The sequence below is a fragment of the Lipotes vexillifer genome, unplaced genomic scaffold (assembly GCF_000442215.2).
Source record: "Lipotes vexillifer unplaced genomic scaffold, Lipotes_vexillifer_v1.1 scaffold280, whole genome shotgun sequence".
Lineage (NCBI taxonomy): Eukaryota > Metazoa > Chordata > Mammalia > Artiodactyla > Lipotidae > Lipotes > Lipotes vexillifer.
Window position 1 is genome coordinate 2771834 of NW_006773895.1, and position 25362 is coordinate 2797195.

Below are 25362 nucleotides of genomic sequence, written 5' to 3' on the forward strand. Positions count from 1 at the left end.
GATCTAGGAATGGTAAGATGGAACAAAGTCTTTTAAAAATTGATAGAGTTTTTGTTCAGTTAAACCTATTAATTCTAAAATACTGAGTGTTTGACTCCTATTATAACAAATACAGCTTAGCATTTATAAGCAGACTTAAAGTAATGCCTTCTCTTTCCCAGTAAACTTAATCTGAATAAAGATTCCATAAGGATTTGTTTCATTTTATTCTTATTTTATTGTATCTCATCTTATTCAGAAGCATATTTTCTGTAAAGACATATGACTTTTTACCTTCCTAGGTCTTGCAAAGTTGGTGTTCATCATTTACCGGAGTCTGGGACAATTCCTTAGTACAGAAAATGCAACCATAAAACTGGGTGCTGACTTTATCGGTCGAAATAGCACCATTGCAGTGAATTCCCATGTCATTTCAGTTTCAATCAATAAAGAATCCAGCCGAGTATACTTGACAGATCCTGTGCTTTTTACCCTACCACACATTGATGTAAGTTATGTATGCTAATGAAGTAGTGGAAGGTTATAAAACCAGTGAGGAAGGAAAGCAAAACTAACATGCTAGAGATAGAGAGAGAGGGGGAATGGGGAAGTGGCAGAGAGGAAAGAAAAGACCTTCCCATTTGAATTTCAAATGTTGGACTAGGTCAGAGACACAAGCTTATTTAAGCCTGTGAACATAAAATTAAATGAGCCTGGTTCAGTGATTATTAGAATTTAAGTGTATTCTTAATGAAAGCTAATTCAGTAATCAACAGGAAAATGTAAATGACTATAATTTGTTTTAGAATGAACATTAACTGTTAACCTTAGCAGCACGATAGCTCTGCCTTTTTAGTATGACAGGTCTTTTTGGTTTGTTTGTTTGTTTTACAGATCATATAAACACAATTGTTATCAAGCCCTGTGTTTTTAAAAGTAGAGAGTTGAAGAGATGCGATTCCTCTGCTGTGCCTTAGAATGCAAGTTGGTAGCTAAAAACACTGTGTTGGAAGATGGTCTGCAGAATTTGGCTGTTGTTATAGTAGAGAGAATAAGTGCCCATAGATAGCCACATGAATCTCCAGAATTCATTTGTGAACAATACATTTGTGTGGCTATTCTTTTCTTATATCTTCTGCAGTTGCTTCACTCTCTTAAGAGCTTGACATACTAACTACAGGATTCAAATTGTCCCTATTGGGTCATTTAGAGCAAAAATGGGCCCCAGACAAAATAGATTTTAAAACACTTGGTCCTTACAGAATATTCTCAGAACAAATTCATGGCTTTAATTTTGTCAGAAAGGAAAAAAAAAATGATTCTGATGTACCATCAGTATGTAAAATCATAAGATGGAAATTGTAATTGTGTAAAATGGGTCTTTGGTAATTTAGAGTACACTTTAGAGTGTTTTGGACTATAAAGGCCCTTTTAAGTTAGATATCTGCCTTGTATAACATAGTCTACAGTTCTGCTGATGAAAAGCTTTATAGTCCGAAACATGAAAAGTTTAATCTAAATTACCTTTTACACATATTAAACAATAGCTATTGCCATCTTAGAGTGTAAAATCCTAATTTTATCTTGTCATTTTATTTCCCAGCCTGACAATTATTTCAATGCAAACTGCTCCTTCTGGAACTACTCAGAGAGAACTATGATGGGATATTGGTCTACCCAGGGCTGCAAGCTGGTTGACACTAATAAAACTCGTACAACGTGTGCGTGCAGCCACCTAACCAATTTTGCAATTCTCATGGCCCACTGGGAAATTGAAGTAAGTATTTGCACTTCTAATTAGTAGCAGAGAAAAACCTCAGAGATTCAAAACAGCTTGTGTAGTAGTCCCTTCTTTGGGTGTTTATCGTAACTAAAAAGCAAACAAAGTAATGTGGATTTCTAATTGCTTCTACATTGTCCATATATTTTAGGAAGTCTTGGCACTATATTTATTGCTACATCTCAAAGTCATGTGCTTTATAGACTCGTTCTAAGTTTTTCCCCTTCAGTCAGGTGTCAGGCAGAGGCGGTCAGGGATTTAAAAAATGAATAGCAATAGGCTATGCGAAAGAGACAGAAGGCTCTAAAGTTTAACATGCCCTCACCATCTTGAATGTTTGAATCTCATTTCAAAACTTTTGTTTTAAATTTCCTAATGACTTTGCACACTGTGCCAGACTGCAGATTTCGAAAGATCAGAATGGCTTCCAGAATATTTCTTAGTATTCATTTCTTCTTGTGATTAAGAGAACATAAGCCAGGAGATAAAAATATTTAAGAACTGTAACATGAAAGCTCTCAGATCTATTATGTGCTTAACTTTTAGTGTGTGTGTGTGTGTGTGTGTGTGTATATATATATATATATATATATATATATATATATATATATATAAATAATATAAAAACTCAAGGAGAAAATTAAAACTTAAAATTTGACTACTTGTTAGCCTGGCAAGTCATTAAAATGCCAAATATTTTGAAATAACTAAGTAGTCTTTAATCTGTTTTAAAATGTTTTCTCTATGTTTATGTAAGTATTTTGGTCATAATTTTCTAGGTAAAATCTACTTTCATAGATCATTCTTTGAATATAAAAATCAATAAGATAATATTGAACTCAGTTATATGATCGTAAATTTCTTTTTTTAGTATTGAGCCCCGTTTGAACACACATGAATATTGAGAGTTTAGTATTAAAAGTTGAGCTGTCACATGTGAAATCTATCTTACCCTTAGTTAATGTAATGCAGGAATACTAAAGTCCCTCATTTTTTTAATTTGCAGTATAAAGATGGAGTTCACGAATTACTTCTTAAAGTCATCACCTGGGTGGGAATTGTCATTTCCCTTGTTTGTCTGGCTATCTGCATCTTCACCTTCTGCTTTTTCCGTGGTCTACAGAGTGACCGTAATACTATTCACAAGAACCTTTGTATCAACCTTTTCATTGCTGAATTTATTTTCCTAATAGGCATTGATAAGACAAAATACATGGTAAGTACTCCTTCTGTTTGTTGACCTTGGATCTCTGAGAATTATTATTATAACAGGTGTATCCACATATGCCGCTGTTAATATTTGACCTTGTAACTTACAATAATTGACATGGCAATACTGAAGGATAATTTGTAATAAAACACAACCCAATCATTAAGTAATATTATTATGAGTTAATTCATTTCTTGTATTAAGGTACAGTTGCATTTTTCTGGGTTGTTATTAAAACACGTAATTTGAATAGAAGAATGTTGGGTATACTAAAATGAAAAGATGCGATTTAAAAATTTTTCATTTTGTTTACATAGTCATTCTAACCAGTGATCATTTCCTCATATTCTGAGCAATTTATTCACCATCATGAGGTCTCAGTGTTGCAAAGAGAACTTAATAATTAGTTAATGCTTTACTCTGTATTCATCTGCACTGGGATGAATTTGAGAATGTTCCATGTATAACAAGAAAATGATGTTAAGTAATTAGAGCTGGGATATTTATCATTAAAGCAAATTTTAAAAAATTCTGTAGTAGAAAAAAATAGAAATAATATATTTGGAAACAACTGTTCTAAAGATTTGTAAAGCAACTTATCTACAAGTAGAATATTCAGATTTAAAAATGAATAGTTCTGGAAGAGAAATTAATATGTTTTCTTATTTGCACTTACTTTTGCTATAAATAATAATGTCTTACAATGATGATATTTCTAGCACACCTAGCATTACACTCCATAAGCATTAAGCCAAATTTGGCAGTATTTTCTCATTTATGGAAAAAAAACATTTTTAAGAAGCAGTATTTTCTCTAAATAATGGTATATCTTAAAGACAGTAGTGAGTACTATCGGTGAATATTGTTTAGTTTTAGAGTGGGCTGTTTATATTCCCGTATTCTCTTGTGTTTTTTGCTTCTTTCCTTTATAGATAGCATGCCCAATATTTGCAGGACTTCTACACTTTTTCTTTCTGGCTGCTTTTGCTTGGATGTGCCTAGAAGGTGTGCAGCTCTATCTGATGTTAGTTGAAGTTTTTGAAAGTGAATATTCAAGGAAGAAATATTACTATGTTGCTGGTTACTTGTTTCCTGCCACAGTGGTTGGCGTTTCAGCTGCTATTGACTATAAGAGCTATGGAACAGTAAAAGCGTAAGTAATTGCAAGTGACCTGAGTGTTTTTCAAGTGAATAACTTTTTAAAGCCTGTTAGCTGTCAGTGAGGGTCCCTGACAGACTAAAATAGCATCTGAAAGCCTTATTGGTAAGAAAATGGGCGTGCCATGCACAAGTTACAATCAAGTCTTTTGTAATTTTCTAGGTTGAGAGGATTTGTGCTCTGGCAAGGCATATTCTAAATTATAGACTTCTTTTTAACACAAAAGATTGACCTCTTACAAATTGTAAAAGTAAATAACTTTTTGGCCTTAGAAAGATATTAGGTAAAAATTTTTCTGAACTTAAAGCATCTGACAGGTTTAACTATTCAGTTTTTAAGCTAATGTTTCATTAGCTCTCTTTGTGCAGCCGACCCTCTAGGTAACTCTTGTTCTGAGTTGCTACAGTACCACATTCCAGCCCATATGTTTTACTTTGATAATATTTTATCAGGCAGCTTGAAAGGATTAAAATAAGTCACTGTCATTCATTTATAAAAAAATATATTTATGGAAAGTGACAGGTAGACCATGTTTCTAAGGATTTTATTTGCTAGAGGCATGAATTTGCTTTCCAATTCTGTTTATTTTTTCCTTTAATAAAATTAGTTATATAAAGATTCTTTGGACTAAAGAAAGCTTTCTGACTACACAGGTGATGAAAGACAAATAAAAGAAATTCATTGGGGATTTGATGTTATATGAAAAATGAACCACTAAGTAATACCTGTCTTAATAAGTTTATGCATCATTTACTCTAATACAGTATGACTTCTATGCTTTGATTTTTTTTCTAGTATTCATCCATTCCCAGTTGAGGTGTTATATTTGTGCTATACTGTTTTGCAACAAACATTACGTCTGAACACTTATTTTTTTAATCTCTTATGTTCCATAGGGTTAAACATTTTAGCTCAGATACAGATCTAAAGGCAAATTTTGAAGATAAGAACTTTTTAAAAATGAGACAATTTGGAATACCAAGTTTCACATTTTTCTTAGTAAAGTCAGAGGTCTTAACCATCAGGATTGGGGTGGGAGGGGGGGTTATTGTTTTCCCCATATAAGCATAATTATGTATGTCTTTATCAAATTTAAAACCTAAAGTGAAGAACAGTAGAATTATTCAAATTGTTCTTGCCCATGATAAATTAATTTTCAAAGGTAAGTGTAAAGATACTTTTGCTTGTTAGATTTTTAAAATTTTGCTTTACTTGTGATGTTGAGCATGCATTGAAGCTACTTAATATTCTTTTCTTTTCATAATAGTTGCTGGCTTCATGTTGATAACTATTTCATATGGAGTTTCATTGGACCTGTTACCTTCATTATTCTGGTAAGCAGACTCTATTTTTCCTTCATTTTTAGCTTGCTGCTTTAGCAGTACAATTGAAACAGGGATAATTTGTTTTACTGTTAATTTATCTGTGCATTCAAAAATTTATAAGCATGTCTAGCTTACAGAATAAAATTATGTAGTATATTTTACATTCGATATCATTAATGAGAGTTTATACACTTGCTAATTAGTACTATTTTTAAAAACACTTTAAGAAATACTTTTCCCTCATTTGTAATTTAATTTGCAAAAATGTCAGGTCTTAATCTTTATGTTAAGACTGTATGATTTTAAAGTAGTTTGATAATTAGAAAGGAATAACTGATAGGTATAGTATATTTTGGTTTTGAGTAGTGTAATTTTTTCTTAAGAGGTTTAGTTCACGAAGTTATATCTTTAAAATCTATAGTATTAGCTCTGCACCAAGCCTGTGTAGCATTTATGAATTGAATGTTTTATGGAAGTAAAAGAACATCAGCTTAATATTTATTATCTTCATTTCCACATAGTAATTTAGTACTTTTAAATAAATGTCCACACCCTAAATTCTTTTTAGGGCACAAAAAAGGTTTTTTTAAGCTTAGTGTAATAAATAAATATTAAATAAATTTTAAACTCATTAGAAATAAAATTACTTTTCTAAGACTTAAAATACCAAATAAAAATATTGGTTTCTAAGAAATTTTATCTTAAAATAAACCTGATACAACTTAAGTATAATGACATTAAGGTTTTTTTTTTTTTACTTTTTTTTAAGGTGTTGGGGGTAGGAGTTTATTAATTAATTAATTAATTTTTGCTGTGTTGGGTCTTCGTTTCTGTGTGAGGGCTTTCTCTAGTTGTGGCAACCGGGGGCCACTCTTCATCGCGGTGCGCGGGCCTCTCTCTATCGCGGCCTCTCTTGTGGAGCACAGGCTCCAGACGCGCAGGCTCAGCGGCCATGCTCACGGGCCCAGCCGCTCCGCGGCATGTGGGATCTTCCCAGACTGGGATACGAACCCATGTTCCCTGCATTGGCAGGCGGACTCTCAACCACTGCGCCACCAGGGAAGCCCTAAGGTATTTTTTAACTTAAATTATCACTAATCAAATATTTCAAATATAGTTGAAATTTTTTTAAAAAGCTAAAATATTTGGATTTAAAACTTCACTCGGTTTTAGTGTCATGCTGTTACAAATAAGTGTTATTGACCATTAGAAGATTGAAAATGAAACAATCAAGTTTATATATTGCCTATAACTATTTATTCCTATTAAGGTTGTTTTTTCTTTAAAAAAGGTGACACAAGTAAGCTTATTAAGATATTTCTACTGTTAATAGTATTACAATTATAGTTACTAGTACTTCAGTAAAATTAAGAAAAAAATTTAGTAGTTCAAGGAAACTTAAAACTACTTTTGTCACTAAAATGAATTCTTTTATACAATTACTTATGAAAGCAAAATGAAAATTTGAGATGAATGCCTGTATGAATCGAACCAGTAAAACACTCTCAAGTGTTCTTAGGAAAGCTGATTTCTCATCAGAATTATTCAGTCCAGACGATTGTCCCAATTTTTTTTTCTTGACTTACTTATGCTAACACAGCCTAAGCCTATCTTGAATTAAATGACAAACAGCTGATATGAAAGGGATATGATCCTTAAAGACTCAAGCTTTTTTTTTTCCCTGACCCCTTGGCCGAACATACTATACTTTGAAAATTGTAAAAATCATTTTAGGGATATCTGATCTATACTTCTGTCCTACTGCAGTTTTGTTTATTTTCTATCTCTGAAGATAAATACTGACTTCAGAGTATTAAAAAACATTTCACTGGGCGAAAGGAGTTAACGTTCATATATACTCAGCTTCCAGTAAGAAAAGAGGTAAATGACATTTTATTATATTGCCCTTTTATAGCGAGAGCCTATCATTATTTTTTAGTCTTGTCATTATTATCCTTTACCAAGTCATTTACGTTGAGATGTGAAGGGCTCTGGTGTTCCCAACTTAAAAACAAAACAAAACAAAACAGCAGGTAGCAATCATAGTACAGATCCTGGGAGTAATTCTTCTCCTGCAATTGTTTTGCCCTCTAATCGTCCCAACACAGAAAGACAGAGTAGTATTGAAGTGTAAAACATTATCTCAAATGTAACCTAAAGTGAGATATGTGATTGTACAGCACATGTTTGTTGAGTTTTAATATATTTACCTGTATATATCCTTATGATGATATAGGTCATTTAAAAGTCAGTTCAGACACAGTTTAAAAATTTATACAATATAAATTATATTGTATACTGTCCTTTTAAGGAATAACAAAAAGTACCTATTGATATTCCTAGACAGCATAGTTTTGCATTTCCAGCTTTTCTGAATTGAAATCACATAACTTAGTAGTATTAAATAAGTGTACATTTTTAATAATTTCCAATGAAGGAAAAAAACATGTTATGGAAGATAAAACTTCCTACTTCTGTATTTCTATAGAATGTCTTGCCTACAGGCACTAGAGTTATTATATCTATGAGAAAAGTGCTTGTAAGTAATGAGCAGTGGGAAACCATTAGTATGCCTGAAATGGTTTAATGAAAGCTTGGATCATGACACGTCAGGAGCTGTTCTTATCATTTGGACAGCTCCATCTGCATCGTTAATAATTAATTCAGTTCAGTAAGAGTTCAGCTCACACACTCACTTAGAAGTCTTCCTCAGAGAACACCTCCTCTGGCTGCTAGTCCCAGGGAGAAATAGGTTTCTGCTTGGCTAACAGCAAAGATCTGGAGATACAAGTGCAGTTTTAGAGTTGCATTTGCCAGGTAGCAAAAGCTCTAGGGAGGACAAAAAGGGTCAGAACATGTGCAGTTCAGTTAGGTTACTTCAGAGTGGTGTTTCTGTTCTTGTGTCTTATCATATCCATGTCAGGACGGCAAGCTTTGGAATGAATTTTAAGCTGCTAAGCTCAAATGGATATGATTCAATTGAGCAGGTCGATAACTATAAAACAAACTGTGCACTCCTATAATCTATGGTACCTTTTTCTTTCTTTAAACTCTTTGTATTTTCATGTTCATCAGTATGGGTGAGGATTAGCTAAGCCGTATCATCAAGTAGTGATGAATTTTATCAGCAAATTACATGGCAGATTATTTAAACAGTAATTTATGAAATTATTTTTGGGGATAGATAGAAGAGTATTATTTGTTATTGAAAGAGAAAGGATGCCCCATTTAGTGATTTAACTCTTTTTAGCTGAATAAGAAAATTCTTTTCTTTTTAATTTGGTCTCAGTCTTTCACATAGAATTGTATCAAGAGGTACCCATCTATCTATTTACCTGTACACACACACACACACACACACACACACACACAGCACAGTTAAAATCTGATTAATTCCTAGATGAGTTGCCTCATCTTCAAACTTAATCTTCAGTATGGGCATTTAGACTGGTGAGTTGACATACAACATGTAACACAATCCTATTAACTTGTACTTATTAGAGGCTTCTACATGAATGATTAATGACATGTATACCAGCTGTAGACAATCTTTATGTACATAGCTGTAACTCCATCTTTTTCCTTTTTCATTGATGCATAGCACCTTTCAACCTATCCCAAAATACTCTGTTAAACAGAAGTATATGGCTAGAAAGAGCCATTTATGTCATAGGGAAAATGATAAGAAGAAAGAACTCAGTACGTCATTTGAAACTAAGGTTTTCAGTCTTCAAGTGACTATTTTGGACAATAGATTTTATCAAAGATTTTTTTTGCCCCCTCCATTTCTTGTTTTGATTCCCATAGTTACATTTTAAGAGAACAAGAGTAGAAGAGTAAAGAAGAAAATCTATTGAAGTGTTTTATTATACAAAATTATAACTCTTATTAGAGTATATTGCCTCCTGAAAAAGATCATAGGAACAGTATTTATCCATGAAACTAAAAATTAGCATTTACATTTTTAGACACTGGAGAAAATCAGAGAACTTTAAAACCACAGTTTAAAGAATTTGTTAACACTTCAGTAAGTGTTCTGTTTGATTCCAGAAAATATTTCACTCACATATATTTTGGTGGCAATGTATTAAAATGTTCAATACCTAAATAATAGGCTTTTTTTGGTAAATAATTTGTATTAGTAAAATTTTTTAATGTGGAGTTGAGGAAAAGAAAAATATCTCACGCTTAGCAGTTTTTGCTCTTACGCTGTGATTCAAAATAAGTCTTGCATACCTTTTTTTGTAATTACTTTGTCTGACAATGATGTTATTTTCTTCTATTAAAGATACCATTGCCTCAGTAATTATATATCGTCGTTGTATTTCAAAGACTAAATTAGTGTTGGATTTAACTAAATTTCTTGGCAACTTAACCATTAGTGCGTTGGCTAAAGTTTTATTTTCAGTTTCTGTAAATTGGAGAATTCACAGACACTTGTGAAACAGTCTGACTGCAAGAGTCCTTCTGTGGTTTTATGATTATTTTTCTAGGATTTTAAGTTGTTTTTAAAGAGACTCACTTTTAAAGCATCTTCTTGAAACATTTGATTTTAAATATGCTAGAAACAATAGCTTTCTTTCCCCACTCGGGTTTTATGGGTTTGTGTGATATTCAGCTGTGTATGAATATAACTAGCACAGACAGGATTAAGAAAACGGAAATAACTGTTCAAAGTACAATTTGGCTAGTGGGAATAGAAGTGTGTGGACGTTTTAGCTATTTGCTGATTATGGGATGGTAGTGTTTTGCAAAGGAAATGGAGAATTGGTTATTATAGCAAACCCATCAAGTGGAAATCATTTGAAGAGCACACCTTTGTATGTCATTTAGGATTTCTTTTTTTTTTTTTTTTTTTTTTTTTTTTTTTTTTGTGGTACGCGGGCCTCTCACTGTTGTGGCCTCTCCCTTGCGGAGCACGATCTCCGGACGCGCAGGCTTAGCGGCCATGGCTCACAGGCCCAGCCGCTCCGCGGCATGTGGGATCTAACCAGACCGGGGCGCGAACCCGCGTCCCCTGCATTGGCAGGCAGACTCTCAACCACTGCACCACCAGGGAAGCCCTAGGATTTCTTTGATAGTGTGTTCTATGTATTAATTAATTTAATATTATATCTTCAACTCATTGGTCATCTCTGATTGAGTGGTAAATTAGATTACTCTTTATAGAAGTGGAACCTTTTTTTTAAAAATACAAAACTAGTATATCTTTGGTTTGTTAGAAGACTCCTAATTTTCTCAACCAGAATAAACTGGTTAATTTTGTTGACAAGACTGGGCCATGGAACCAGAAGACAGTATATTGAATCTCAGCATTGACATTACAGTAGCTAAGTAGTCTTTGGCAAGATAATTAACATCACACATTTGTAAAATGGTTATCCAAGTGCTACCTACTACCTCTGGAGATAGGATTATACGTTGTGGGCGGGGTATTTTTTCTCCTGTAATTTTCTGAGCTTTATATCTTGTGACTGTTATCTTTGTAGCTAGGAAGAAACACTGAACACATATATAACATTAAAAACTTCAGTAGGGTGAGGAGAGATGCATCTAACAGTCTGTTTTTTAAGGATTAAATGAAATATGTTTTCTGTGGCATTTTCAAGTTGGTTAGTTCTGTCTTAACAAGAAACAAATGTCTTTGTATCATATTTAAGCTTTAATTCTATTTTTACATAGGTACACTTCATTTTCATTTCAATTTTATTGGAAAATGAGCTAGTTCTTAAATAACTGATTTTGGGTTTTTTTGTTTTTTTTTTTTCTGCTTTTTCTTCATTGAAAAATCTGTTTGGATGGATGTAACCCCCACGAGTTCACATTTTGTACTCATTTTCTTTTTATAGCATAATGCTTGATACATCCACATTTTTTTCACATTCACATTCTTTACTTTCCTTGTGGTTTAGACATTGTGGTGGGTAATAACTTTTTTTTTTTCCGTGAATGTACTCCTACCACTACTATTATTTTACTCCTGAGGGGATAAGTAATATGCTTAGAAAATAATGAGCTCCAAATTGTGGCCCTTTTGTGCTTCAGAAAATTATTTAACAAAAGGTGTTGGGGTAGAGGGCAACCCTAGGTCTGGAAGTTTGTAATAAAAGAAATAAACAGTTTTATCAGGACATTCAAAAAGAAGGGTCAGGAGGTTTAAAAGATTTTGATTCTGAATCTGTTAAGGCAGCCATTCTTACATAAGTGTTGTAACTACTTTGTTTTCTTATATGGGTTTTGGTTGGTTGGTTTGTTTTTATGATTATTTGGAGTACTTGTTTTTAACCATTCTTAAATTATCCTAGTTAAGGCTTACTGTTATATAAAATAAAAACTAAAAGCACTACTGATTTTGCCTTTAAAAAAATTAGAGATAAACTGTACCATGCTTCTTTAAAATCAAATTAATTATTCATTGTACTATCAGAAAGATCTCCCTAATTTCTCAAAGGCAAAAATTTGTGTCATCCCTATACAATAAGCACATTCTTGTGTGGAGCAGTAAGGTCAATAAATATTTGTTGAATGAAATGAATCATATTGTAATATTCCTGAAAATGTAAGCCTTTATTTATGTATGACCAACTGGACTTTATAATCTTCAGAATATAAAGCTAGACTTTTTTTTTTACCAATTTATTTACTTTTTCTCTAGACAAGTACTTTAAGAAATTAATTTTTAAGTACTTTTTTAAGCAAAGAGCTTCTTTTGTCCTCAAGAAATTAATGGAATGCTGTCTGCCAGCACTTGCAAATTATGCCTATTTTAGTCCTTAAGAGGAAATTCTACATCTAAGAGAAATAACAAGGCACAGTGGACAAAATGACTGATGCACGGCTTAAAGCCTTTGCTCTGTTCCTTAAACTCCTTAGGAAGGACTTGGAAATTTTCTTTATTGCCTTACATCATTTTTCCTAATTATAAAATCAGAAGTGGTGATGAATGAGGAGAATAATGTTATCATTTTATCAGATGGTATTGTGACTCAGTAAAAATAATCACGTTACTGTAACAAAGTTACGTGGATTATTTACTACCAAGGAATTGCTTTCGTCTCTACATATAAACGGGTCCTTTTCTGAGTATACCCTTTGTGCCTTCACTAAATAACTTAATCCTCACAAAATAACTTCATTTTGTCTTTTTAAAAGTAATAATCTGAAGTAAATAAAATGTCAAAAATATCCAGGAGCGATTTAGCATAGTTTTATTTTTAGAGCATAAAAACGGAAGCTGCCTTCACTCCATCCAGCATTCTGCCAGGCTTCCGTAGAAGCAAATGCAAATTACAAACCTTTAACTTTCCTCAGTCAAAACACAACTCTTTATCTTCTGCGTTCTCTCAAGTTGACCTGCCAGACTGTACTTCCATGTCAGGTTCTAGCTTCCCCAGTTGGCATTTGTTGCATCTACATTCTTTGTACAACTGAGTGTTTAGAGGGACTCAAAACAGCCTTTGGAATTTACCTACTTCCATACAGTATAGAGACATCAGGAAGAAAGAAATGGTGGTCTTTAACACTTAAATAGCACATACATTTATATATTTTAAAGTTTATCTTACTTTATATAGCCCCCTAACATTTTTCATATATTTTATCTCATTTGATCTTCACCATTACCTTACAAAAAGAGTATGCAAATGTTATTTTTCCTCATTTAATCAGTCAAAATCAAGAACTAGACTCTCAACTAATTCTTAGGGTCCCAAATTCAGGGATCTTTCCATTATATGCTGCATGATGTAAATGCCCCCTCTAAGGAATTCACTTCTGTGTTTTCATTAGATGGTTTTTAGGCCCTGGAGTACTTCTAGCTAAAGAAACTAATTTAGGCTGTCTAATTTATTTAATCATCACCACATGATACTGATTTAATGCGGTTTCAGTTTCATGTCAAATGATCTATTAAAAAATCGATCATACGTAGCCAGAATATTTTTTTATTTAGACTCAACTTGATCATTGCATAAATAAACTAGAATTGAATCATTGTCTACCATATGCTCGTGTTACTCATATTTAACTGTATTAATCCATTAAATATATTTGCAAAAATGTATTAATTTTTACTTTTTGTCATAGTGATCTAATTCTTTATTTGTTGTAACAGCTAAATATTATCTTCCTGGTGATCACATTGTGCAAAATGGTGAAGCACTCAAACACATTGAAGCCAGATTCTAGCAGGTTGGAAAACATTAAGTAAGTATTTCGTATTTTAATTTTACTGCTTGACAAACTAAGTGAAAGGTATTCTCCACAGGGAATACATGAATACCATCTTTCACCTGTAGAAATTATTCAGAATGAAGTTTTACTGATCAAGGTTGAGTCTCACTGTTACCATGTCACAGACATTGGTCAAAAATTAGGTAATAATTTCTGTCTTGATCTAAAGCCAAGAAATTGTTTCAGTGGCTTTGTGGAAATTCCATATCACTGTAGCAATTTCATTTGAATTTAAAATGCAATTCAAAATGATGTTCCTGTTTGCATGACTGATATATTAAGTTTGTTTTGTTAAATGACTTTTTAATTTATTAAGGATTCCGAGCAGTTTCTACTTCTAATCCTGTTTTCCTAAGAGAATTTCCTCCATTACTATTGTTAACTTGGAGATTGTTGTTTTCATGATAATTAAATAAATGTTTACTTTATTTCAATGTTGAAAAAAACTGCAATATCCTATCAATGGAAAAAATGTTATCTAATTAACAAAAAATTGATAGCTGTTGATTCATTAAGTCATCTTATAAAAAGCATTTTCAGAGTAATTTTTTAAAATATGAGTTAATTTAAAATTTGAGGAGGTGTTGTTCAAGTTGGTTATAATGGGATGTGGAAAATATTTTTAATGTTAAAAATGGCAGATCTATAGTAAGGGTAATTTTTTTTTTAATTAGATAAAGTTTTAGATAGGTTAGTGCCAGCTTCATTGCATGTTGCATGGTAAGAGAGAGAGCTAATCTTTAGCATCTCTCTCTTTTCTTCCTTTTCCTCTTTCTGTCTTCTCATCTACACCAGTAATTACCGTGTTTGTGATGGCTACTATAATACGGACTTACCTGGGTAAGGTAGAACCCTACATTAACAAATTTATGGCATGATTTATATTTTTTACAAATCTGTCAATATCATGAATTGCCCTTAATTTTTATAATTATTTTGGAATATCTTATTTGCTAGAATATTTTAAACTATAATATGCCTTTATTTTTTAATTGCTTGCCTCTGCATTTTGACTTTCTTAATTTTGACTAATTTTATAAAATATCTAAATGCTTTCTTATTACTTTCTATTTTAATTCTGTCTAATAATTTTGTTTCTCTTTTCTGCTTATAATGCTTTCTAGCTATGAAGATAATAAGCCATTTATCAAGTAAGATCATTAGTTAGACATGGAATGCACTGACTTTAAATCCTCTCATTCCGTCCTATTTTCTACAGTTCCTTTTTCCTTAAGCTATTCATGATGAAATCTCTCCCAAATTATTTTATTTTGAAGTTGTTCTCATGTTTTTGTCTCATTTCAGCTAGGCTTCTTCATGCTTCAGTTATAAAACCTTAGGTTCACCTAAGATTAGTTTCTTAGAATCTGAGGTTTAGGTGTTAAGTGATTATCTGCCATTTAACCTTTCTGTATGTGTCACATTATTCAGTGTCTTGAGTGCACCACAGGAATCAAAGTATAGGAGTAAACTAATTAAGGACTCCTTAATTTCTTTTACCAAAATGCACATAAAAGACAATAAAGTCACAGAGGATGTTTTACACCTTGTATTTTAATATAGTTTTCATACGTTGTTTATTCTGAGTAAGAAAAGGTCATACCTGCTGTTGCTGTTTTCACTGAAGACTGCAGTACTAAATGCTATTGTTCTTTCTTTAATCAATGAAAGGTTAAAGCCAAAATGCTGTTGAATTTGAATGTGAACATAAAGTCAACTGCTACTACTGATAATGTTAATATTTAAGGGTGATGTGTGTGGTTCTCTCATTGAACCTGTTAATGAAATTCACTTTATTTTTTCAGGTCTTGGGTGCTTGGCGCTTTTGCTCTTCTGTGTCTTCTTGGCCTAACCTGGTCATTTGGGTTGCTTTTTATTAATGAGGAGACTATTGTGATGGCTTATCTCTTCACCATCTTTAATGCTTTCCAGGGAGTGTTCATTTTCATCTTTCACTGTGCTCTCCAAAAAAAAGTAAGTGAAAACACTTAGAGGCTCTGCTTAACTTGTTCTTTGATTTGAAAATAATATATATAATAGGGAAGATTTTAAGTTACAACTGGAATATTATTAATAGCATTATATTTTAATCATAAATTAATTGTAATGAAAGTCAGGAAGCTCAGGCTTCACATGTAAAATGTGTCAATACCAATCATCACTTGAATGTCAATTTAGGAATATTATAAACTAGATACTTATGTTAAGATTTCTTCTTTGGAGTCTACAAAAATGCTTTGTGCAAAGGGTATACAAGAAAAATAAAAAGTTAAATAATCTTGTTCTTTGCTCAATAAAAGGAATGCAGTGGTTCAAAACAAAATTGAGTATAAGGATAAATGGTCTAAATTTTAAAAGCACAAGATATACAAAAAAATGAATATCAGTGTTGTCTTCTGAGTAATTTTGAAAGATCTTAAAACCCAGCAATTTCATATCTCACATCTTAATTATTTTGTCCTGATTTAATGTTAAGTGGAGTCAGCAAAACTGACTCAAAAATTAAAGTTGAAGGTGAAAAATTTCAATCTATTACAAGAAGATGTTAAACCTAAGAGAATAGCTTAGCTACCATTTAAGTTTAAAATGTCTATGCCTATCACCAGGTATCATCCTTTCCCTGTCTGCATATCTAATGTAGTCTTTTTATTCTGTTATTACTAGTTGGTCACTAAACTGAACAGAGAAAGAGTTGTGAAAGTGAAAACTATTATGTTTTAAGTCCTGACAAGATGATAGTGTTGTTACTTCCATCAGTTCTGATAAGCTATAATTGTGAGATAATGACAGTGGAATGTGCAATACTGACAGATAATAATGTACATTCAGAGCAATATAGGCATTAGGCAAAACCAACACCGGAGGGTATTTGGATAAAATACCATTTTGATTGCCATTGTCTTGGTTATATAGGATTTCAGAGCAGTTAATAGCCATTAAGTGTGCAGAAATTTTTTGTGAGGTATCATGTATTATTTAATAACACTGAACCTTAACTTTCTAAACATTATACAGGTATAACCTTGTAATTACTTTGGTTTTTATATATTTTCTGCATAGATGAGCATTTTATATACATGCAGATAATCACATATTCATACCTTCTGTCAAATGTTTTTGACAAAGCATAAACTTAGCAGAAAAAGGATGAGGTCATCATTATTTCCTCATAGAGTTTGTATATTAATTTTACAGAGATTTTGCTATGCTTTTTAATTAACAATTACATTTTAAAGTCATTGTGTTACATTTCTTTTGAACAAGTTCTACTTAGTCTTGGATATGTCCTATTGGGTGCTGCCAGGATGAATTGTTAAGAATATAAGATGATTTAGTTAAAATCATGGTTCTAACTGCTTGAGTGAGCATATTTAGGCAGAGAAAATGCTTTGAAAATTCACCCCCATTGTTATTTGTTCTAATAGAAATAATTAAATAAAGCTAAGAGGATGAAAATTCAAGTGCACTTAGATTTAAAAGGTCATTAGTGACTTTAATTCTCTAATTTCCCAAGGAATAAGTGTCAAAGTTTTGGCCTTTGCAGGCAGATACTGAGCACAGAAATGGCGGGGGTGGGGAGTGGGGAGGGGGAAGCCTTTGAGTGTTTTTTGTAACCTACTAGAAAAAATTTCTTATGCAGCCTCTCCTTCTTCTATCTTGAAATTTCAAAGTCTGGCTCTTAGCCTCAATGAAACCTGTTTATGTGCCAGTAAAGCTGCACAGAATCCAGAACTCTCCCCCCTCCTCCCAATTCTTGACCGCCTAAGTGGGGCACTATTATTTAGCAGTTGTTTGGACCTCACTTTTTAAAGTTTCAACTTTCTTTTAGGCCTGACAACTTTTCTATCTATTCATATGTCCAAACTTCAGGGGAAAAGGGAAATTACATGGGTAACTCATTAATGTGAATGGAAATTACTTAAATAGTTCCCTTGTGTGCTAATGAAGTGAATAGGCATCTTAGACTCTCTACACTAAATGTTAGAGCTAGACACATCAGAAAATGAAGAAAACATTCCATCCTAATTAATGACATATGTATCAAAGGACTTTTTTTCCTTTATTCTTATGCCAAAGTAGTCTTTCATTATAAAGAGGTCACCTGCAACACCATGCAATCTAGTAAAAGAAGTTTATGTACTGACCTACCTAAGAGGACACGAAGCATATAAACCTTAAATGACTGAATTATAAGGGGTTAAATGTAATTAAGCAAGGAAAATACTAAATTTTTTATCTTGTTTTCTTAGCATGAAATAGAAAATTGGGTTTACTAAGGCTATAGCTAGAATAAGGCTTTTAAGATATTACCATTGTATTAATAAATAACATTTGCATAATGAAAACAGGGTATATAAAGCATTTCTACATATGATATCACCCTTTAAAGATCCTACTAGCCAGTCTAGTGGACAGAGGTGTTTTTCTGATTACCATTTCACCAGTTTCAATTGAACTTAACTTTGTAATCTCCACGGAAAAGTGTTAGTGGGACTTCTTGTCTCGTCTGCTCATTTAATTAGAGAGAGAGAGAGGAGCAAGTATGTTTATATTAATCCCTTGGTCTTGTGGTTATTCAATGCAGGTACGAAAAGAATATGGCAAGTGCTTCAGACACTCGTATTGCTGCGGCGGCCTCCCAACTGAGAGCCCTCACAGCTCAGTGAAGGCGTCCACCACCAGAACCAGTGCTCGGTATTCCTCTGGCACACAGGTAACAAAGAGTTTGACAGCATCTTTAATTAATCTTCTTTATGGAAAGCCTTCTGAGACATGTCCTGTTCAGATGTACTAATTGTCTCCTCGTTATAATGATCTAGGTAGCAAATACTTGCCTTCTTAGTATTTTGGTTTTAATTTCTTCCTAAGTATTTTTTCAAGGTGTTTCTTTAGGTGTAAACATCCTTTTTTGAGAGGTATACTTTTTTAAGAAGTATGTCATAATCATTAGATATGCTAAGCTCACATAGCACAGGACTCAGTAGGCATTCAGTAAACATTTGTTGACTAGCCATCTCCACTTTAAAAAAAGACAATAAGTGAACACTCTTTTTAAGATTGGAAAATTAAATACTCCTTAGTAGAGAAGCAACAGAAGAGTATAGACTTCCTTAGTTCTAGAACAGAATCAACGCACATTTTTTTTAAAAAAGGTCAAAAGATAATTCTGCATAGATTGTTTAGGGTACATCTTTGTGTGTCTAATGTAAGGTAAGCTTGGGAAAACTAACATAACATATGTCTTGCTATTTTATGTTAATAGAGTCGTATAAGAAGGATGTGGAATGACACTGTGAGAAAACAATCTGAATCTTCTTTTATCTCAGGTGACATCAATAGCACTTCAACACTTAATCAAGGTCAGTTACTAGGAAAATTTGAGTTTACAATTTAAATTTTGTGCCTTTTGCCTATTTGCAATAATTCTAGAGAAAATGCTGAATTTTCCTCTCAAATGGGTTTATATCACAAGCTCTTAAACCTGTTGAGTCATCTTTCATCCTTTATTAAAGTACATATAAATTCTTTTTATTCAATAATGTAATGCAAAAAGTATGATTTCAAATACCACGTTAACAGAGTGAGGCTGGAAAAAGTAATTTCTGAGAACATGCTTTGCCACAGATTAAAATGTTTTCCTAGTGAATACAGATTTATTCTTTCTAAACGTACATTTATGAAAGTTTTCTTCTTAAAACATTAATATAATTAGAATAACTACTCTTAACATTAAACAGTGCCAGTTTTGCAGTGAAAATTCTTCTGTTTTTACATTTCTTTCAAAAAGTAAAAAGTAAATGTCAAAACATTTATACTAACTCTTCATAAACAAATAATTAAACTACATGAGAATTTACAAAGTAATTTTTATATTTGAATTGTTATGATTTAATGTGTCTACAATTATAGCCTTAAACTAATCACATAATCAATATAATTCCAACTTAAAATAATATGGCAAATAAAATAATTTAGCCAGATAAGGGCACAAGTACATGTACAGACACATATTCCTGAGTACGAGTTTAGTAAATTTCAATTTATTTTGAAAAAAATCATATATTATTGTATATATTCTTGGAAAGGTAATTTATCCAGGTAATTTCAATTTTGATGTACTGATTTGTAATATAATATGTTATATTTTATCACAATGTAGTATGAAAGACATTTTCCATTGTTGACATTGTTCTGATGAGATTCTGGTTTAAAATGAAAAAAAGCACATGTATGGCATCAAAACCAACTTGAATTTTAAAATATTTTTAGCCAAATTACATTAGTTATGCAAAAAGCATGTTTGATAAGTATTGAAAGGTTTGTAATTTGTCAGTTAGAATGAGTGAAATGTGTGTTTATTCCATTGCTCTGATGTTTTACCTAATTCTGTTAAGATGACTATCAAAAAGGAAATGAATTATTCAATGATTCATTTTTGGAACCTGGCAAATAAGATTACAGAAGGAGAATTCTTGTTGGATAGAATTTGTGAATGGTCTAATAATTCGTTATACACAGTCTCTTTTTCCCCTCAGCATGTGTGCTCTTGCATTTACTAAGAGAAGCTTGGTGCAGTGTGTCATACTTTTTACCTGTTTGTGAAAGTTGTTTTTGCTCCTGCTTGTATCAGAGTTGGTATTAACACCGATGTTTTCATGAGGGATAATCCCACACTTGTAAATTCTGCAAGTTTGAGATTCCCTCTTCTGGGCCTCAGTGGTTAGGTTTTTAATATTAAGCAGTAACATCTTGAAACATAACGTTGATCTCTGTGCATTTAATTGCCATTTTTGTTTAACAGTGATTTTGTATAAATTAGTAAATGTCATCCTCAGCAGGTGTTTACTTGGGGGACTTAGAAAGCACCTGTGAATTGCTGAAATTTAACTTCCCTCTTCCCTTTCTCCTTCAAATTAGTAGTTCAAATACAGTCAGATAATTTCAGCAGATTTTCCATTGCCAACTTATCCACTACCCTTGATGAATGCGAAAAGTACTTTACTGCAACTGCAACACTAAAATAAGAGAACTGATGTATTTTTTTCTGTTTCTTTGCTTTAGGAATGACTGGCAATTACCTACTAACAAACCCTCTTCTTCGGCCCCACGGCACTAACAACCCCTATAACACATTGCTCGCTGAAACAGTTGTATGTAATGCCCCTTCAGCTCCTGTGTTTAACTCACCAGGTGTGCTTATACTTACGAATACAACTACCTTTCTTTGCTGCTAAACAGAACTCTGATCTTTGCCCTCTTTCTAGAACACTCAGTTGCCATATACTTACTAGTACATCCTTAATTTCTCAGTTAAAAAGCATTATGGTATTGCCCATGCCAGGCTTCTAAAACTGCACTATATTATAGTAAAAGTTCAGTCATGATAGTATTTACCAATAATTATCCATGTTTTTGACACAGGTGGCATAAATCTTAATATATTATTACAGGACTGACATCACATGGTCTGAGAGCCCATCTTCAAGATTTATATCATTTAGAGGTATCCTATCTATGTAATATACTATTCAGTTGACTCTAAAGCTTGCTGACGGAGTTTGCTTCTGGCATGACTTAGCTAATAATTTGGATGCCTAGGTATAGAAAACTACATCCAGCATTATCAATGTAACCAAACTATAGTATAGTGCAGCTTTATGGTAGTTCTTCTTTCTTCTTAAAAAACTTTAAGAATAAAGTTAATATTAGTCAGTTTATACCTATAGTTTTTTATTGGGGGAGGGGGAGAGATTGTCACTAACCCATCCTGTATTTTACTGTATTTTCTAATAGCTTATTTATTTAAAAATATCTATATATCTATTTAATATTAACAGAACGAAAGTTATTGCATAATTACAGTTAGCATATAATCTTTATTTGTGATTGATATTTGCCACTAAATTAAACACAGAACTTCGTTTCCGTTTTTTTTTTTCTTGACATTCTTTTTTAACGTAACTGCAGCTTCTCTTTTCATTCTCTTGTTTTTCTTACTTTCCTTATGCTTTCCTCTAGCAACCTACAGAGAGACAAGTATGGGAGTAAAACTTAACTTTGCCTATCAAATGTAAATTTTTTCAGCATGATTTTTAACCGGCACAATTAAAACATAACTAGCAGTCATGAAGTAGACTCAGCGGGCAAGTGGTTCACAATTTGCAACTCAAATGTTTCCAAATTCAAACAGTACATCTATATGTACTGCCTTTTGTCAGTAATAGAGGTCTGTAGCAAATGCTGTCCATACTTAAGTACATGCAATGCTGAAATAATTTGCTCTTTAAAGCCTGAGGTACTGTCAACCAGAATGCTTAATAATTGACTTATCATTTCTGCATTCCCACAGTAATCTTGCTACAGGCTGTGGAAAGTCTTCCAGTGAATTACCTGAACTTGGGCAGAAAAAGTTGCCTCTTCAAAACCAGCCAAAGATGTGCTTAAATCTGCAGTATATCATGGAAAACACCTTTTGGATTACCCAGTATATATTTTTGTATTTATTAAACAACAATAAAAAGAGAAATGACAAGATCAAACCTCGACAGAGGAAACAAATGCTAGCAACTGATCCCCGTGCCACTTATAATTTAAAACACTAAATGTTTCCTAGTAGTAGATCTTCTAAAGTTTGTGGCGCATATATAAATTTATAAAGCTGGAGATTTGTGTCAATGAGGCTAAAGGAAGCCATGCAAAGAACTATCATAACTTCATTTTGTCAAACATGCCTTGGAGCATGATACAAATCAAATTGTCAGCTTTTCAAATGTAGAAGTTGGATCAGAATTTTTTTAAATAACATGAGTCAGTAATAAATATGACCCACCTATTTTCTCATTTTCTGCTAATGATAATTGAGCATTTATTAGATATTTATTGGTCATGACATTGAGTTTTCTAGGATAATCTGCAGCTTTAAGAGTGGAGTGAGCACTAAAAAGGGAAATTTCCTATTTTTTCGAAGAATTAATTTTTTTCCTAAACTCCTCCAAGCCTTGCATACAATGCAGCAGCCTCACAGTGGTCAGTTTCATTTCAATAACATCATTTCATTCTTTTTTTTTCCAGACCTATCTGTAGACAAGTGATTTTTTTCTCTAGGATTTTGAGAATGAATAACCTAACTTTCCATGGTACAGACCATTTAATTTTCTCTAAAACCTTTTTTTTTCATCTGCCTGCGAAGCACTGTGATGTCTTAGTTTACATGTTTACGTGTCTGTAGAAAAATACAACTCTGATTCAAAGAGAGCATGTTACCATATTTTTTTTCCTCCTGAACCTCTTTTCATGTCTTCAGCAGATGTATCCAATCTTTCATTCCTTTAGAAATAAAAATATATTAGCCAAGGCTGACACCCTTTTCCCATTCCACAGTTGATATTTATTCTTGGTTTAATTTCTGTGTCCCATACTTAAGAAATCTCCTAACATTTCTGCGTTTAACCTCCATGCCCATGGTGTCTGTGGGCCAGTCTCGTACAGTAGTAGATTCTGCTGGTTCATTCGGTGCTGTCACTGTGACTGATGCAGACTGCAGGGCTGCAGGCAAACTTTGACCAATAGGAGCCTGGGGCCATTGCTATTAGAGAGAGTATTAGTACCAAATAAAAGTTCAAAATAATAAGAAATATTCAATGAAAAAGTAAAAGGCTGCTATTGCTGGTAATCTAATTTGTTGAACCCTTGCTCTAAGTTGCTGAGAAGCTTAGAAATTCTTCATCATGTTACAATAAATCATTTTACTTTCTTTTATATATCAGCTACTCTTAGGCCAGATAGCCTGAGCAGACAGACATGATGTGAGTTGTCCAAAGTGAGTCATTCCACCTGCTGTCTATCGTGTTGTTGGATGGTGCTTGTGGGCCCCTGGTCCAGTCAGTATGAGAGGCGGTTGTCTTTGTTTAACATGAATTCTTTGTGTCTGTCCATTTTTTCATTCTTTTTTTCACTTCATCTCCAGAAAAAGGAAATGTTAGAATGTTGTTTAAAGAGTTGCTTGCCAGTTACGTGGGTTTGTGTTGTACATTTGCCTTCAGTTTTTGTATGTGACTTATTCCTTTTTAATTTAGTGTTGTTTAGGACAAATTCTGTTAATTTTATTTTTATAAACCATAGTCTCGTACTTTAAAATGTAAATGTCACTAATAAATTGCTTTGCATTAACTATGCAAGGGCATGGAGTGAAGTCTTTATAAGAGTGTCAGAGATTTGACCAAAAATCAATTCATAACTACTGTCTCCCCAAAATTGATAAAGCAACATTCTGTATACCATCTTCCCTCCCTGGAAAACAGTATTATTCTTTCACACTTGTTCCTGTTATCTAAGGGGTTGCAACTGTTTACAGTTGGGAATGCAGGAAAGCCTGGCACTTTCCAAGTGTTAGCTTTCAAATACAACTTTGTCCTGAACGACATTAAAAAGTTTTGTACAAAAGAAGTAAAGATTCTTGAGGAAGGAACAGAGGCAGTAACCGAACCCCTCCCTTCTCTGTTTCAGGACATTCACTGAACAATGCCAGGGATACAAGTGCCATGGATACTCTACCGCTAAATGGTAACTTTAACAACAGCTACTCACTACGCAAGGGGGACTATAATGACAGCGTGCAAGTCGTGGACTGTGGACTAAGTCTGAATGATTCCGCTTTTGAGAAAATGATCATTTCAGAATTAGTGCACAACAACCTGCGGGGCAGCAGCAAGGCTCACAACCTCGAGCTCACACTACCAGTCAAACCTGTGATTGGAGGGGGCAGCAGCGAAGATGACGCTATTGTGGCAGATGCTTCATCTTTAATGCACAGTGACAACCCAGGGCTGGAGCTCCATCACAAAGAACTCGAGGCACCGCTCATCCCTCAGCGGACTCACTCCCTTCTGTACCAACCCCAGAAGAAAGCTAAGCCTGAGGGGACTGACAGCTACGTCTCCCAGCTGACAGCCGAGGCCGAGGACCACCTACAGTCCCCCAACAGAGACTCTCTTTACACAAGCATGCCCAACCTTAGAGACTCTCCATATCAGGAGAGCAGCCCCGACATGGAAGAAGACCTGTCTCCATCCAGGAGGAGTGAGAACGAGGACATTTACTATAAGAGCATGCCAAACCTTGGAGCTGGCCATCAGCTTCAGATGTGCTACCAGATCAGCAGGGGCAATAGTGATGGTTACATAATCCCCATTAACAAAGAAGGGTGTATTCCAGAAGGAGATGTCAGAGAAGGACAAATGCAGCTGGTGACAAGTCTTTAATAGTGCAGCTAAGGAATTCCAGCGGCCCCATGCAAGTGTTAGTAAATAAAGACAGGCTCCATGGCCTGATATAGCTCCCTCAAACTCTGCTTGAAGAGATGACTCTGTTGACCTGTGGTTCTCCAGTGTAAAAAAGATGACTGAACCTTGCAGTTCTGTGAATTTTTATATAACATACAAAAACTTTGTATATACACAGAGTATACTAAAATGAATTATTTGTTACAAAGAAAAGAGATGCCAACCAGATATTTTAAGATTCTGCTGCTGTTTAGAGAAATTGTGAAACAAGCGAAACAAAACTTTCCAGCCATTTTACTGCAGCAGTTTGTGAACTAAATTTGTAAATATGGCTGCACCATTTTTGTAGGCCTGCATTGTATTATATACAAGACGTAGGCTTTAAAATCCTGTGG

The 25362-nt window shown here is 33.4% G+C and overlaps 1 protein-coding gene across 1 annotated transcript in view; it reads left to right on the forward strand.

Moving 5' to 3' along the window:
* Nucleotides 1-24946, forward strand: part of ADGRL2 (adhesion G protein-coupled receptor L2) — a 147078-nt gene extending 122132 nt beyond the window's left edge. The window contains exons 9-18 of the mRNA XM_007448569.1: nucleotides 282-487; nucleotides 1583-1756; nucleotides 2766-2975; nucleotides 3902-4122; nucleotides 5396-5462; nucleotides 13567-13658; nucleotides 15491-15659; nucleotides 18271-18399; nucleotides 18949-19045; nucleotides 24192-24946. Of these exons, the coding sequence (XP_007448631.1) occupies nucleotides 282-487; nucleotides 1583-1756; nucleotides 2766-2975; nucleotides 3902-4122; nucleotides 5396-5462; nucleotides 13567-13658; nucleotides 15491-15659; nucleotides 18271-18399; nucleotides 18949-19045; nucleotides 24192-24946 (2120 nt within the window). The remainder of the gene's footprint in view (nucleotides 1-281; nucleotides 488-1582; nucleotides 1757-2765; nucleotides 2976-3901; nucleotides 4123-5395; nucleotides 5463-13566; nucleotides 13659-15490; nucleotides 15660-18270; nucleotides 18400-18948; nucleotides 19046-24191) is intronic.
* Nucleotides 24947-25362: the final 416 nt, after the last annotated feature.